This window comes from Protopterus annectens, chromosome 9.part0 (assembly GCF_019279795.1).
Source record: "Protopterus annectens isolate FY-2018-M chromosome 9.part0, PAN1.0, whole genome shotgun sequence".
NCBI lineage: Eukaryota > Metazoa > Chordata > Ceratodontiformes > Protopteridae > Protopterus > Protopterus annectens.
This window is the reverse complement of record NC_056743.1, coordinates 393153263-393170287: the sequence shown is the minus strand read 5'-3', so window position 1 is coordinate 393170287 and position 17025 is coordinate 393153263. Positions and strand designations below refer to the sequence as shown.

Here is a 17025-nt window from a genome sequence, read left to right as displayed (position 1 = left end):
AATGCAGTAAGTATTCTGCATCTAAGTGCTCGCATGTAGTCCTTTTTGGAGCACTCACACGCCTAAACCACGGTAGTTTCACGTGGGAGAAACATTAGACGAGCTATAAATCCTTCACCTGATACACCGAAAACAGCCCCTAAGTCCCTTACTAGCAATAAGGGTCTTAGCAGCTTCCTTCTCTTGGAAATCATGCTATGGTATCATACCGTCTACTGTTGAAATGAGCCCAAAAATAAACCTAAGGTCATTTACTGCCTGATGCCAGACGACTTAATAGCCAACAAGCATGCCATGTGACATCTGTACAGTAAAATGCAACCCCAGCCACGTGGACTGCTACTAAAATTGCTGCACATATCAGCCCAGTAAATTGACACTAGACACATGGGACTAGTCACTCCTTTCTGGTGTACCCCAAAAAGGCTATTCGGTATGCGAGCAGTGAATTGCATGAGGCACTAACTTCATATCGATACATTTTAGACATGTCACACATTTTTCTTTCTTCCCTGTACTTAAATGTGAAAGCAAGCAGTCCCCCGCCCTCATCCGCATGCATTTCCTTTGCACAGAGGCAAATCAACCGGTGCTGATGCTTTACAAAAAAGTTGTCTGTGTTTCTAACAGTGGCTGGCACATTACACTTTGCAGTGGATTCGCACAGTAAGCACATCCGACACAAGAGCCAGGGATTTGGTTTCCCCTTACTTCCCCCTGCTTAAGGCTGTCCTGTCTGCATTTCTTTAAATTGCTTGAGTGTGCTTTCCCATTACTGGAAAAATGAGAAGTCGTCTTGGGAATTCTTAACTTGGAGAAAGAAAGAGAGAGAGAGAGAGAGAGAGAGAGAGAGAGAGAGATGAACCAAGGTTTGTCCTGACCTATCGTTACTAGCGTTGCAAGAGTTTGATTCAACCTGTCACAACTGGCTTTGTTTTCAGTACTTTTTGCATAGTGCAAGGTAGTTGTGCGCTTGGCTCTAAGACCAAAGAGTGAAGGAGACGGTTACAGATCGGAGGAGCTGCGCAGCCATAAAGTCTTAAACATACGTCCAAAATCCGCAGACGGTACTGAGGATAACCAATACCTAACGGAATTGGACTTGTGCAAGCGGCGAGTGGACAGTCACAGTTGTTTACAAAAGATTTCTCACCACACATCAAACTGTCCAGATGGGGCTGTTACGTCTTTTAATAACTGTCCTGGCAATCTTTTGCTCTGGAGACCAGAAAACGAAAGTTGGAGCTGTAAAAGCTATACTGCCTGCACACATTAGACGCGATGGTAAGTTATATGTAGTCCTTTTTGCGATGTTTTTGTTTTGTGCAACATATGTATGGTCCCCACATCATCAGTCCGGTTTAGCTATTAGTAAGGGACTGATTAGTACTTTTAACAATGCGTGAAGCTTACCGAAGTCATGCATTATCGTATTCTTCCTTTTAAATATACAGTATGCTGCCTTGTGGCACAGAGGACGACGATGTAATTTTTCTGTCACTTTGCACTTGTTAGAGACAGTACGCTTGTGGTTTCATGCCACAGTGTTCCTTACCTTCTCTGCACGTGCACGTAGAGACCACTAAATATTGTTTGTCTGACAATGGTAGGATATTGTTAGAATAAAAGACAAAACTATTTTATCTGTGTTATCAGTGCTTCGGCACTCACTTTCTGATTACCCATCAACAGACACGCACACACAAACTCTCTGTGTGTATCTGTCTCTAGTCTGCCATAATAAGACTCCTCTGCACCCCCTACTGAGATAATTGCAGCTCTGATCTTTCGACCACATGGATGAGGAAATGCTCACTGTCTCTTGATGAAAGAGACATTCATTAACTGGTAGGAGAAGACAAAGTAAAAAAGTTTCAGTCCTTTTTAAGTCTTCTTTAATGGAAGTGTGTGTGTGTGTGTGTGTGTGTGTGTGTGTGTGTGTGTGTGTGTATATATATATATATATATATATTATATATATATATATATTTATATATATATATATATATATATATATATATATATATATACATATATATAATATATATATATATACAATATACATATATACAATATATATATAATATATATATATAATATATATATATATATATATATATATATATATATATATATATATATATATATATATATATATACATATACATATATATATGGGTCTACTTCAAAGGACTGAAATTTTGTAACATCAAACCTCTGATCATCGAAGACCAGATGATTGAAGTTGTGAAATAGCGAACATAAGAAAATCTAACAGCTGAAGATGTCTTCTTTCACGAGTTTGCAGTGGGGCAAGCCCCCCCTGCACCCCCTACACCCCTTGCTACTTAAATTTCCCATTCTGCACTGTACAGCAACCTCCGTTTACAAAGTTCAGTATTTCAGATCTTCAGTCATCTGGTCTTCACTGATCAGCAGTTATCTATTGTGAAATTTTGATCCTTTAAAGAAAGCCCATATTGAGAGAGATAGCAATGCATTATGTAGCAGTAATGCATGTATACCACACACACACACACACACACACACACACACACACACACACACACACTGTACTTATTAAAAAAAAGTGTAATATATATTAAGATTTAATTGCATTGTTTCCACTGCTCTAGAATGATTTGTTAACTTAGACTAACCTAATAGTGTATCTCACAATTTCAGTTTCCACTCCTTACCTCCTGTATCTGTTCCCACTGGCTCTAATATATACATGCCTTTATACGTATGACACACATGCAGTATAAATGCATGTGTAGGTTACAGACATGCATTTATATGCACAACACACCACCAGAGCTGTAGCACTAGTAAAATAAGTCTGAGGCCCCTATAAGAGTAACAGATGCTGGGAACCTCAGCAGAATTATAAAAGCCAAATTGCTGCCTAGCAGGAATAAAAAAAATAAAACGGGACTTCGGAAAGTTAACAGTCAGTGACGTGCAAAGTAATTGTAAAAGTCTTGCAGTTGGTATAAGGCTCTGCAGAATCAAAAGCCACCTGACACAAATGAGAGCAAGGTGACACAACCAATTTAAAGGTCACTTGTCCCTGCAGAGCAAAGACAGAAGACTCATTCTGTGATTAAAAGACTAAGTGCTCACTGGAAGACTTAACAAATGCACAGGTCCTCCATAAGATTCATTGTTTAGATAACCATCTTCACAATTAACTGAATTAGAATAATTAAAAGCAAGAAACAAACAAACAAACAAAGAATAATTAGAAGCGTTGTACTATTTTGGATTTAGTGTTATCAGGAAGCATAGCTTTGTGATTAGCCAGCACCCCGCACTACTAAGTCTAGAATATTTACCTACAGTATGAGCCCATTTTTAAGTCCTATCAGAAATATATCTGAAGCAGCAGTATAGTCTTAGGCTTTTTTATTCCATTACATCCAATGCTAAGCATTTTGACTCATTTATTGCAAACAAAGAAACACAACCATCTGTTTCCTGGCATGTGTTTAACAACATTATCAGAATAATATAGCTGGCTCAGGTTGAAGACCTCTGTTGAGCAGGAATCCCCCAAAAATGTACAAGTGTATCTTTTGTCTAAAATATAATATACATGCTGCCTCATGAAAGAATTATATCAGAGTACATAATATTGGTTGGGAGATGCTGGTATGTTAATATAATTAGAATAAGAGCTGCGTGTTGCATATGGTGGAAGAATTTGTTGCTTATATTAATCTGAGTGCGGAGTTAACAGAATGTAATGGTGCTGAGAATGGAAATGACAGATGAAAATGCAGAATAATGAAAGAGTTTATTCTCACTGAAATTTGAAATTTCATAGTTGTAAGTCTAAAGCAACAAAATGTTATTTGAAGTAAAAAATCCATGACACTGCCAAAAGATACACCAGCCGTTTATTACATCAAAGACATACTGAGCGCTTTCACCCATCATTCTATGCACTTCATTCCTTGTCACACTTTTCCAGCTCCTTAACTAAACACTTGCCATGTTGGTGTACAGAACTAAGTGAAAATGCCGGCAGACACCACACACTCTGCCGAGAGTAAGAACTAAGTGAAAGTCCTGGCAGACACCACACATTCTGCCGGGGGTAACCTCAAGATTACCCCCAGCAGAGTGTGTGGTGTCTGCTGGTACTTTCACTTAGTTCTGTACACCAATGTGGCAAGTATTTAGTTAAGGAGCTGGAAAAGTGTGACAAGGAAAGAAGCCCATGGAATGATGGGTGAAAGTGCTCAGTATGGCTTTGATGTAAAACATTTGGTGTACCTTTTGACAGTGTCATGGATTTTTTACTTATTAGTTGGCGATTTTTGCTGTGAAGATGTTATTTGAGACTTTACAACACATCTACGGCTATCAGACCCCCTCATTCTCAATGTATGGGCTTTGCCCCATATACCCAATCACCATACAAACTTATTCTGAGGTTGAACAAATTCATGAGTACACAGAACAGTAATTCTATGCAGTATTAAAAGTATTAATGGAATCAAAGCTCCCCCTTTCCTGTTACTCCAAATTGCTCAACATAAAACACAAAAGTACACCATGTACAATAAAACACTTGTCAGCAACATCAAGAGTCAGTCGTACCAACTTTGCCAAAATATTTTCAACACTTCAAGCCTTGAATAAATGTGACAAAACTTCGTGTTCCCAGAAAATAGACTTAGGCTTAGTAACGCTTCACTGAAAATGAACAATAAAAGATGCAGTAATCATAGTATGTTTTCAAGATAAATATGCCTATGATATGGGTGATATGGGATACAGGTAGAATGGTGAACAGTTGTATCTTCATGCATAATTGATTGAAAGTGGATGGACAAATTATAGACTGGTTGATAAGCCAGCTGTTCCCTTTTGATTTTCTATTTTCTTAGATAAAATAAGAGAGGACCAACCTCCTATTTCGGCATTCTGGGAGTTTGCCTTCTACAAAACTACCAGTTGGTCAAATTTGATGCTATTGTATAGTTTACCACAATAATATGCACTGTCATTAACTTCACATCATATCATATGGTGTTTACAGAACACATCAAAGCAGAAATAGTAACATTTTTCCTAGCCACTATGTCACAAAGACCACACCCCATCATATAACTCTCAGTTCTATATTGAATGGGGCAACGTTTGTGAATGACATAACTCATCCATATTCAAGTGGCTAGTGCAAGGCCTACATCTGATGGAGTAATTAAATGAAAGCAGTACTAAAGCTTACCTAACTACTACTTTGGTGTTGACTTTCCATGTTTGTGTAACACTTTCAGAGTGCATGGATAGTTATCAGAGTGAAGCTTCATACCAGTAAGTAATCTTGAATGGAAGTTAGTTGTCAGTGGGAAATTATGTATGACAGTGTAGCCGACATCAACCTTATGTAAAGCATGGTGGTCATGTTCTAAAGCAAATGTAACACACTTTTGAAGTTGGAGATAACCTCATTACCGTATGCAGCACTCACTTCATAATGTTTTTATGTAGAAAAGTGTGTTTTTGCATTTTATTTTGTTGATAAGGATGCCCCCCCTGAGATATTTTCTCAGAGCTGAAAATCTGTGCCATGACATCATGAAAGACTGAACCCATGGTGCCTCACAACCAAAATTAATGTATAAACTGCTGTATTTCCATGTTAAATGCATCAGAAGTAGATTTATTTACTTCCTGCAAAGACAGTTACCAACCAGTTCCTGCAGATGGATCACTTCACAGTGAAAATTAAAATGTGGTGATACAGTAGAGCAGCTACAATCTAGAGAAGAAGCAGCTCCTACAAAGAAGTAGGATGTTTTTATTAACCACGCTGATTTGCAGTTGTTTGGAAATCTTTGCTCAGTACCTACCATGACATTATTTTTTGGGGGTGGATATAAAGAAAAACCTGATTAAATAGTGAAACAGAAATATCAAGAATCACTTTATAATCTTATTTTTTTGCAAAATTGCTTGTATCCTTATTATGTGGAATATAATGAGAAATTAAATTAATTGTAAAAGAAATATGCCTCTAAACATGACCAATACACTTTAACTTCCTGCTTAGGTAACAGACTGGGTGCTTCTTAACACGCTGCTTCAAATGCACTGTTGAGCACAACAGAGGGTTTAGTGAAGTAAGGGGCTTCAAACAAAAGATATTTTTCAGTGATTTAAAAGTCTCATCTAATTTTATGGTTCACCTTGCCAGGATAGAAGAAGTCCTACATTTCTAAGATCCTTCAAAGTCTATGGTAGCAAAGCTGGGTAAAATCTTTCCATAGCAGCATGATAATCCTAAAAATACTTTTAATCTGTACTTATAGTACAGTTTTTGACAGAAGCTATTTTTATCTGTTTGGAGTCTAATTACCCCTCTCAGAATTTCATACACTAAGTATTTGGATTCTGTCATACAAATCTATTTTTTTGCCCGGATTAACAATAAGTCCTGCCTGTTTTAAAGAGTCTAGCATGGTTTGTGTTTTGGAGAAATGCAGCTGCCAATCATACCTCTCAACCTGTTATTACAAGAAATCTGGACAAAGCCTGAAATAATGGGGACAAAGCCCCCAAAATAGGGAAACATTAAATATTGCTCTTGTAAACTTAGAAAGTTGCTAGAATAGCATAATTTTGTTAGCATGCATTTTCTGAGTAGTATGAAGTCTGAAACTCCAATGTATGTCATTATTTAGTGAATCTGATCCTCAGTGATTTGCCAAAAAAATGACAGATTTGTTGTTAGGCAAAAATCTGGACATTCTGTGAAAATCTGGACAACTGAGAAGTATGCTGCCAATCTTCTGAATGAAGTACTGTGTCACCAATGGACTCGGCTGACTACCTGGCATGAGGTTTCAGAACTGTGTCCACGAACCTTTAAAAGTGGTAGGAGCTCCATGAAGTTCAAAGGGTAGCATTGTAAAATGAGAAACAAAGACTTCAGAGGTAAAGGATAATGTGTTCTCTTTGGCATCACTTGTAATGTCGATCTGCCAGTGCCCCTTGGTTAAATCTAGGTAGGTCAAACACATCACTATTCCTAGCTTCTGTACGAGCTCATCCATTATGGGCATTTGACAAGGGTCAAATCTGTACATATTGTGCGTGTTTCAAAAATTATTATGTAATCTTCTGCAACCATGTGGGTTTGGGACCAACACAATCTGTCTATGCCATTTACTTTGGACCTCTTCAATAACTCTTAGTTTATACATTTTTAACTTCTTCAGACATTGGTTTTCTTTGGAACGTGACATACTAAAGGATTTGAGATTCATCTTTCCTACCTCCACAGTTTCAAGGCAATACTGCATTAAAACTCTCCTACTAGGTAACTGAGAGAAAAAAAAAACTCTTTATTTTTTCATGAAAGAAGGAAAGCTTTTCTGCCTCCCTCTTCTGGGGCTTGAATAAGGTTTTGTCTATTTGAACAACAGAGATAGATACATTTCCCCGATACCCTATGTCACTAAGGGTATACTGCCAGCCCAGATATCCAGAATTTTGTAAATAATGATATATCATTTGTGAATATCAACATGATTCATATAAGATGGTTGTGTTACAATTGTATTAGAAATGTATGTCATGTGTATATCGAACTTTTTCTACAGACATGTGTTGAAAAAAAATTTTTGCAAAGTGCTTAAAATGTAACCACAGCATGCCCTACTAGAAATGAACAGAAATGTATATGCATTATTGTAACTGTTTAAATGTATATTTTAACAGTGGAAACTGGAATACAGAAGGTTAACTTCAGAAAAATAACTAAAATTAAATTACATTTTGGCAACAAGGAGACACAATGTCAGTGCTGAGAAGTTTCTGTATTGTCTTGGAAATGTTTTATAGTTTTATCAATTCCTGAATATGCCTTAGATCCGAGGTAAAACCCTTATCTATGTATTCTCACAGGTAGATGCTAAATGCTACCAGCTGCATAAATGGTTGTTTTGAGCCTGGGAACTAGGAGTCACTTGACAAGAAATTATGTCATTCTGCAAGCTGGTCCAGCAGTAATATTTGAGATATTAATTTGAGAGGTCTTTGAGTGAAAGATAACATTCTGTATTCTGTCTTGGACCTGACAAGAAAACATATTCATCACACATCTGCCTTGATCTTAAGTAAGTTATTAGGGTATAGTAACTCTCTTAGATATAGTCAGGAATATAGCAAAGCTTAATTTAGATTTTTTTTCTATCTTTATTTGAGAGTGTCCTGCAATGTTGTTTTAAATATTTCCTGTGATTTTGAACTCTGATGTCACTGTAATTATATACGCAGTATTTTCTTGTTCTTTTATTATTTATTACTAAATATATGTAAACCTTTCATTGTAGCTGATCTGTCTAGATATATTTAAGTTCTGAGAGTAAAAATCCACGAACACACAAAGTGAAAAAACAACACTGGCAACAGGAAGAAGTGTAGCTGCAGTATTCTCTAGGTCACAAAGTTTATTTGGACAGGTAAATGTGGATAAGTGCTTTCATTTCTGACCATTCAGAGACTTCATCAGAACAGTAAGTTATTACATTTATGTATTATAAAAACATTTTAAAACACACAAGCCCCATTGAAGCATCCAATGAGCAATGAGACCACAAATTGAAAACTACCACTTAAAGAGATAATACATAATGTGAAAATACAGCAAATCAATGTAATATAAATGCCATGTAGAGATCTGATTTGTACACACTATATAACTTTAAAAACTGAAACAATTATTTAAACAAAAAAATATATATATATATATATATATATATATATATATATATATACACACACACACACACATATAGATATAGAGATAGTTATATATATATATATATATATATATATATATAGGAAATTTTTATAGGAAATAATAAAAATGAACACATCAAATCTCTTTGTAAAGTTCTGAGTTTTAGAAAACAGTAAATAGAAAAAGAGTCTCTTAGCCCCGGCCATTGTATCTCATTAAGTCTAACCTGCCATAGGGCTTCCTGCCTTCAAAATGTAAGGTCCACTGCCCCCCCCCCCCTCATATCTATGTCAAGGACTTCTAAAATAGTAAATTTAAAAGTGTGGCCAGGATAGTCCATAGAATGTTTAGCCAATGCATTCATATCTCTTTTTATTTTAATGTCCCTTAGGTGTTCATAGATATGACTTTTTAATTTCCTCTCTGTCTTTCCTATGCAAAAACAGGGACAGACAGTACACATTGCCCAGTATACTACCCTCTCTGTGTAACAAAAACATTTATTATTTAGCCTAATTTCCATATTATTAATCCTAAAGCAAGATCCTTCTAAAATGAATGAGCAATAACTGCAAACACCACATTTTTTCATCATACCCAATGGGTGTCCCTTATAATGACTTTGTAGAAAATTTTACCCCTACAATAAACAATACTTGATCTTTCACCAATCAAATTTCTAATATTTTTATCATTCAATAAAATTACCCATTTTTTGAAAAGGACATTAGCTATTTGCTTACTATTCTTATTAAATGAAGTATCAAATGCACATTGAAAACTGCCCCCCATACTACCATTAAGGTGGGGGGACTATGGGTTAAATTTTGAATTAAACTATGAACCCCATTCACGTCCTCAATCCAATGGGTTTGAAACCTGTCAAAGTGGGCAAAATAACCCCACTCCCGGTTATTAATGACCTCCACCATAATTTCATTAGTTATTTTCAGTGGGTAACCTCTTTTTAAAAACATTGCCTTAAGTAGTTCACATTCATTCAAAAAAGTCTTGAATACACTAACCATACTGGCTGCTCTCAGAAATTGCCCATTGACAACCGTCCTGTTTTGTTTGTAAGCATGTGCACTCTCAAAATGGAGAAAGCTATTAGAATATGTATCTTTCCTATAAATCTGGGATAAAAAGGCCTTCATAGTAGTGTCTTTCATCAATTTTACATCTAGATATGCAACCTTCATTTTATCAACACATTGAGTAAAACTTAAAAAAACTCATTGTGTAATTACTATATTCTAAAAAATCAACAATTATATCCTAAGGGCCAACCCAGAAAATAAAAGTATCATCCAATAATAATTACAATTTACAATTAGTGTAAAAAGGGGAATTGTATAAAAGCTTTTTCTCCCACTGTAACATTGCAATGTTTGCATATAAACCACCACAAGCAGATCCCATGGCCATACCCTGAATTTGCAAAAAGATTTCATTTTCAAACAATATGTAGTTCTTAGTCAAAACTAATTCTAATAAATGTTCATAAATATTTATAGTGACTTGTGGGACTCCCTTCTTGAATAAATATTCACAAGACCATTCCATTCCTAAAGAATGGGGTATAACCGTATACAAATATTTCACATCAACCATAACAAATATACAAGAATCATCATATTTCAATCTGTTAATCCTATTAATGAAGTCCTATGAGTCTTTACATAGATTCTGTTCACTCATTACTAAAGCTTTAAGCTTAACATCCAGAAATTTAACAAGACAGTGTGTTATGGACCATCTTGCACCCACAATGTGTGGGTGCAAGAGGGTGGTTTTAGAAGGTCCTTATGGATTTTCAGGCGTTCCAAAGATTACAGGTATCCTAGGGTGGGTTACATTCAATAAATTGAATTCCTCAATTGTGATGCTACCTTCTATAAACAAGTCATTTAGGCCACTCTTCACCTTTTTATATGACCCATTTAATTAATTATTCAAGGCTTTTTTATAAGTTTTACCCATCAAAATTCATTTTGTCAACGTAATTGGTAGTATTCATAATCACAATCCCTCCCCACTTGTCCAGTTTCATAATCCTAATATTTCCATTATTCCTTATTTTTTTTTAACCTATCACATTCCCCTTCAGTAAGATCTGTAACAAAATTGTCATGACTTAAATCATGAATGTTGATTTCACATAATTTCTCACAAATATTTCCTAATAAAGTGCTTTAAATCTACCAGGGTCACCCCTGTGTCAAAACCTTTTTTCTGGTACAAACGTCAGCCCCCTTGCTAGTAGGTCACAGTCCAATACATCAATAGGTGTTTCAGAAAAATTAAAAACTTTAAAGTCACCTCCAGCATTTAAATGTATGGACAAACAGTCAACCATTCCGTGGGTAGAGGTCATCTCCATCTTCAAAAACTCCCCCTCAGATTCCTTCTTGGGTTACACTAATTGTAAAATGTATATTCATTTTTTGGACGATATTTTTATTTTCTGGGTTGGTCCTGAGGATATAATCGTTGACTTTTTAGAATATATTAATCACACAACAGTTTTTTTTTAAGTTTTACTCATTATGTTGATAAAATGAAGATTGCATATTTAGATATAAAATTGATGAAGGACACTGCTACAAAGGCTTTTTTATCCCAGATTTATAGGAAAGAAATGTATTCTAATAGCTTTCTCCATTTTGAGAATGCACATCCTTACAAACAAAAGAGGGTGGTTGTCAAGGGGCAATTTGTGAGAGCACCCCGTGTGGTTAGTGTATTCAAAACTTTTTTGGATGAATGTGAACTACTTAAGGGAATGTTTTTAAAAAGAGGTTACCCACTGAAATTGATTAATGAAGTTATGGTAGAGGTCATTAATAAATGGGGAGGGGTTATTTTTGATCACTTTTGTCAGGTCTTCAAACCCATCAGATTGAGGACGTGAATGGGGTTCATAGCTTAATTCAAAATTTACCTGATAGTCCCCCCCACCTTAATGGTAGTGTGGGGGAGGGACAGTTTTCAATGTTTATTTGTTACTTCATTTAATGAGAATAGTAAACACATAACTAATTTCCTTTTCAAAAATTTCCAGATAAAAAATACCCAAACCAGCAAAGGTTACCCAGTAGGAAAAAAGGAACTGCAGTAGAAAATACAAGCCAGGTAACCACCAAGACTGTCAGCATATAGAAAACTTTTAATCAGAACATGTCGGATAAGTGCTTTCACACAAACTGTGCTTCATCAGATCTATCAATACAAGAAAACTAAAGCACTTTATATATTGAAAGCAATTAGCAACAATCAATAAAACCATTAAAACAATTACTGGTGCAAACTACGTTTCTTTAAAATTAGCTTTAAAGGTACAGTGGCATTAATAGCAGGCAGCTTGTCTGCCTGCAGCCTAACAATCCATTTAGTCTCAGCTATCTCAAGCCTATTATTAAAGTCCCCACCTCTCTTATCCATACATACTATCTGTAGTACTAAAAACTCAAAACTGTGTCCAGGTTGCATAGATCTAATGCATAGATTTAATGTACATTCCTTCAGCATCCTTACAGTCTTCCCAACATAATATGAAGTGCAATTGCTGCACTTAGCTAAGTATATTAAACCTTTAGACTTACAGTCAGCATAAAATCTCGGTAAAAAAGATACTCTAGGGTGGGGTGCTTAAATCTAGCCTCATTGGAGATAAAGCTGCAGGCCTTACATAATCTGCATGGATAAGTCCCTACATGAATAGAGCTTACAGTAGACATCTGTGTAGACTTATAACACAGTTGTCTTTTCAGATTTTATGCTGAATGTAAGTCTAAAGGTTTAATATATATATTTTAATGGTTTTATTGGTTGCTGCTAATTGCTTTCAATTTATAAAGTGCTTTAGTTCTCTTGTATTGATGGATCTGATGAAGCACAGTTTGTGTGAAAGCTCTTATCCTATATGTTCTGAATAAAAGTTTTTTGTATGCTGACAGTCCTGGTGGTCACCTGGTTTGTATTTTCTGCTGCAGTTCCTTTTCAAAAATTGGGTAATTGTATTGAATGATAAAGAAAGTTAGTGGGTGAAAAAACAAATATTGTTTACCATAGGGGTAAATGCTTGAACATTTTTCTAGAATGTCATTATAAGGGACACCCGTTGGGTGTGATGAAAAAATGTGGCGCTTGCAGTTATTGTTCATTCATTTTAGAAGGATCTTGCTTTAGGTTAATAATATGGAAATTAGGGTAAATAAGAAATGTTTTTGTGACACAAAGAGGATAGTATACTGTACAATGTGTACTGCCATTCCCTGTTTTTGCATAGGAAAGACAAAAGGGAAATTAAAAAGTTGTATGAACACGTAAGGGAACTTAAAATAAAAAGAGATACGAATGCATTGGCTAAACATTCTATGGATTGTTCTGGCCATACTTTTAAATTTACTATTTTAGAAGTCCTTGATGTAGATATGAGGGTGGAACCATGGACCTTACATTTAGAGAGACAGGAAGCCCTATGTCAGGTTAGACTTCATGCGATTCAATGGCCGGGGTTAAATGACTCCTTTTCTATTTCCTATTTTCTAAAATTCAAAGCTTTACAAAGGTAGTTTTTATGCACCCACATTGATTTGGTGTGTTCATTTTTATTATTTCCTATAAAAAATTCCTGTATAAGTTTTTCATGAAGTATCTTATCTAATATCTATATATCTATATATATATATAAAGGGGGGATTATTATTTTTTTGTTTGTTTAAATAATTGTTTCAGTTTTTAAAGTTATATAATGTGTGCAAATCATATGTCTACATGACATTTATGTTTTGGCATTTATATTGCATTGATTTGCTGTGTTTTCACATTTTGTATTATTTCTTTAAGTGGTTATTTTTAATTTGCGGTTTCATTGCTTATTGGATGTGTCAGTGGGGATGTGTGCATTTTAAAATGTTTTTACAGTACATGAATTTAATAACTTATTGTTCTGATGAAGTCTCTGAGTGGTCGGAGATGAAAGCACTTATCCACAGTTTCTTGTCCAAAATAAACTTTGTGACCTAGAGAATATTGTGGCTATACTTCTTCCTGTTGCCAGTGTTGTTTTTTAAGTTCTGAGACTACTTGCATATTTATTTGGTGACACTGTAGTCCACACCTAATAGCCTTGCTCTTGGTCAAACTACCATTGGTATTAATAGTAACATTACACAGTAAGATTGAACACCCTTTGTTAATGTCCTTAAAGTAGCTGATAAGACTGAAGGGGGCATAGCTTGTAAACCTGTGCCAGCCTTTCCTGTGTGTTTGTGTGTGTGTGTGTGTGTGTGTGTGTGTGTGTGTGTGTGTGTATGTGTAAAACAAATCTCCAAGAGTGTGTGTGTGTGTGTCAGCTACTTGGGCAGGGACACACAACACTGGTTGGACAGAGAAAGTGTTAGAGGATTTGGCTTGGAACCCTGGCTAATGATTCAACTCTATATCTATGCCAGCGGGGAATATTATTGGGAATCTGGAGAAAGAGGGAGAAACCAGCCCCAGACTGACTGTAGTATCTGTGTGCTCTTAAGGGGAATTGCACTTGATGCAGTGAACTGCATCTGGAAATACAGCGTGTGTACTTGTCATCCACCCAGTGTACGTTCCCCGCTGTTGCCAGTGGTGAGGATTGAGGCCCCTTGATTACTGGTCCAGTGGTGGGGCATCATACACTATGACAAACCTATATCCATCTATAATAAATCCCAGACTGACTACAGAACTTCCCTCCAATGTTTTAACACAGTTATGTTGTGTATTTAGTTTGATCTTCTCCATCGATTTTGTTTTACCTTGTAGATCATTTTGTTCACTTTTCTCTTCTGTTTCAGTGGCTTGTACTCTGTTCCCTAGTTAAAGTCTGGCATTTTTGTAATAGACTCCCTGGTGTACTCTTTGTGTTTTCTGAATATATTACAAACTATTGGCACTACAATTTTTAACTTATCTTTCAGGTTTATAAAGGGCAATATTACACTTACAAATGGAGTTTTTTCCTGCTCCTCATGTCTCTTTTGTTATATCCATTAAGTCATGGAGATGTCTATCAAATTGGAAGTAGGAAAGTAACTGATTCTAGTTGTTACCATCTGGTTCTATGGCCTTCTTTAACACAGACTTCTGTTTTATTAATGCACTCCAGTAACCTATAAATTTTTACAATTTTTTGTATTTTTTACTTTAAAATATCCAGGGCAAAGCTAGTGCATTTCTCTGGATATAAATGGGGTTTCTTGGTCAAAAAGTATTTCATTAAGAATTTCTACCCTGGGGAAAAGTAATACTATTTTCGGCTACTTGCAAGGGTATTGCTTCAGAAAACCTAGCAGCATAGCATACAATATCTACAATGTATTACTAGCAGTTAAGGTAAGCAGTAGGCCTACAAGATCCATAGCTCTTTGTTTGAATGGGACTTTTGAATCCAGGTTGGGGTGCCATTTTTTTTTTTTTTTTTTTTGCATTCTGGGCAAGCTGCACATATGTTCTGAATGTCTTTTATTCCTTCAGGCCAATAACACCTAGCTAACCTGCTAGCTTTGGTTTTGACCATCACTAAATGTCCTCCCTAAAACTGGTTATATGTGACTTTTATCAGAAGTGTTGTAAAAGGTTTTGGATGTAACTGTTGGTGGAGCATTTCCTTTTTGTATTCAATCCCTTGTATAACAAATTATTTTTCATTTCAAAATAAGGATATGAGATGGAGCAAGCCTGTTTATGTGCTTCTACCTTCTGTTCTGACCATATTTTCTTTTGTCCTGTGTAATAAATCATACCCACACTGTGCTTTCTTAAAACTATCATTGCTTATCTGTAAATCTGTCTCATGAGAACTCTTTCATGTATACACTGAAGTGAAATAGAGGCCTTTTCACCTGTGAATACAAGAATGGATTTTTCTTTTACTCCTTTCCCCTCCTCTACAAAATATATCTTCTGCTCCTGGTTTTAGTAATCATTATATATATACATATATATAATATATATATATATATATATATATATATATATATATATATATATTTATATATTTTATTTTATTTGCATTTGTTCACTGGGAAAGTCAGACTGGGTAATAATCCATTTTAAGTGTAAGTCCAGAAGAAAAGCTCCAAAACATTACATGAAAACAAAAACAGAAAAAAACAAATAGTGAAATATAGCAAATGTAAAATGACAGTCATAAAGGTTGTCATTTATACAAGTATAGTACAATACACTACAGAGTGACCTAATAAATACTAAGGCTATCTAGTGACAAAACTAAGCTTAAATTATTTAAATTTCAAGAGGTAAAGCTAGAGAGAGACAGATGGAAGCAAAGGAGAGAGAAGTAGGGAAGGAATAAGTTCAAAAGTGGTAGAGCGAGAGGGTGGTTAGTTGAGACAATGATCATTAGTAAGTCGACAGATTGTCCGAGAAGAGATGGTGAGTAGAGGAGTGGTTAGAAAAGAAAGGATTATGTGTAGATAAGAGAAGAGAAAGTATCTGCATAAAGTTATTAGAGAAAGTGAGATTTACAAATTATAAATGAGTATTTGATAGATGTGTACTTTGGCAACAAAACAAGTGAGGACGTTTTTTAGTACTATGACAGGAGATGGAAGTGAAGTAGTGGAGGAGGAGAGCAGGCCAGAAAAATGAAAAACATTTATAGCTAAAGGACTAGAGGAAGCAAAGGGAAAGGATGGCTGGAAAACTGTTCAGTGCTTGTGTTTTCTGCCTTTTTCTTCTTCCTCTTCTTGAACACTCCCTAGATGCACAAACTAAAGTTAGAGTGCAGGCATGGGTTTCATCAGCATAGACCTCATAAAGACTGCATGTATCATACATTGTTATTGTTGTCCAGGAATTTTAAAGTACGTTTTAGCTTACTCAGATGAACTTTGTGAGGGATGCAGGTTAGACGACAATAGCCTCTATTCTTTGAAACCAAATACAGTCAGACAGCATTCTGTTTGATTGTATTAGGTGATGTATGTATATGATGTGTTGTGTTTGGTGAAGGAGAGACAAGGTATGGGGACATTTATACAGAAAATATTGGGTAACAGAGCTCTGTAGTACTTCTGTAAAGAGAATTTCTCATCTCTGCTAGTTCACATACAGGTAGGAGAAGCAATGTAAGAGATAGCTATTGTAGCCTGCAAAACATGCAGTCACCAGCTATTGTAGCCTGCAAAATATGCAGTCACCATTGGTCACAATGCTAAGCAAGGTGCACAACACCTGATTGTGGTGACAGGCTCCTTCAC

At 35.7% G+C, this 17025-nt stretch overlaps 1 protein-coding gene across 2 annotated transcripts in view; it reads left to right on the top strand.

The window, feature by feature from the left end:
* Nucleotides 1-562: 562 nt before the first annotated feature.
* Nucleotides 563-17025, top strand: part of PDGFD (platelet derived growth factor D) — a 1391507-nt gene continuing 1375044 nt past the window's right edge. Inside the window, exon 1 of one of the 2 annotated variants that reach the window (XM_044082930.1) lies at nt 563-1284. In XM_044082930.1, coding sequence (XP_043938865.1) covers nt 1173-1284 — 112 coding nt within the window. In that variant the 5' untranslated portion in view covers nt 563-1172. The remainder of the gene's footprint in view (nt 1285-17025) is intronic. The other variant, XM_044082931.1, reaches the window with a different exon arrangement.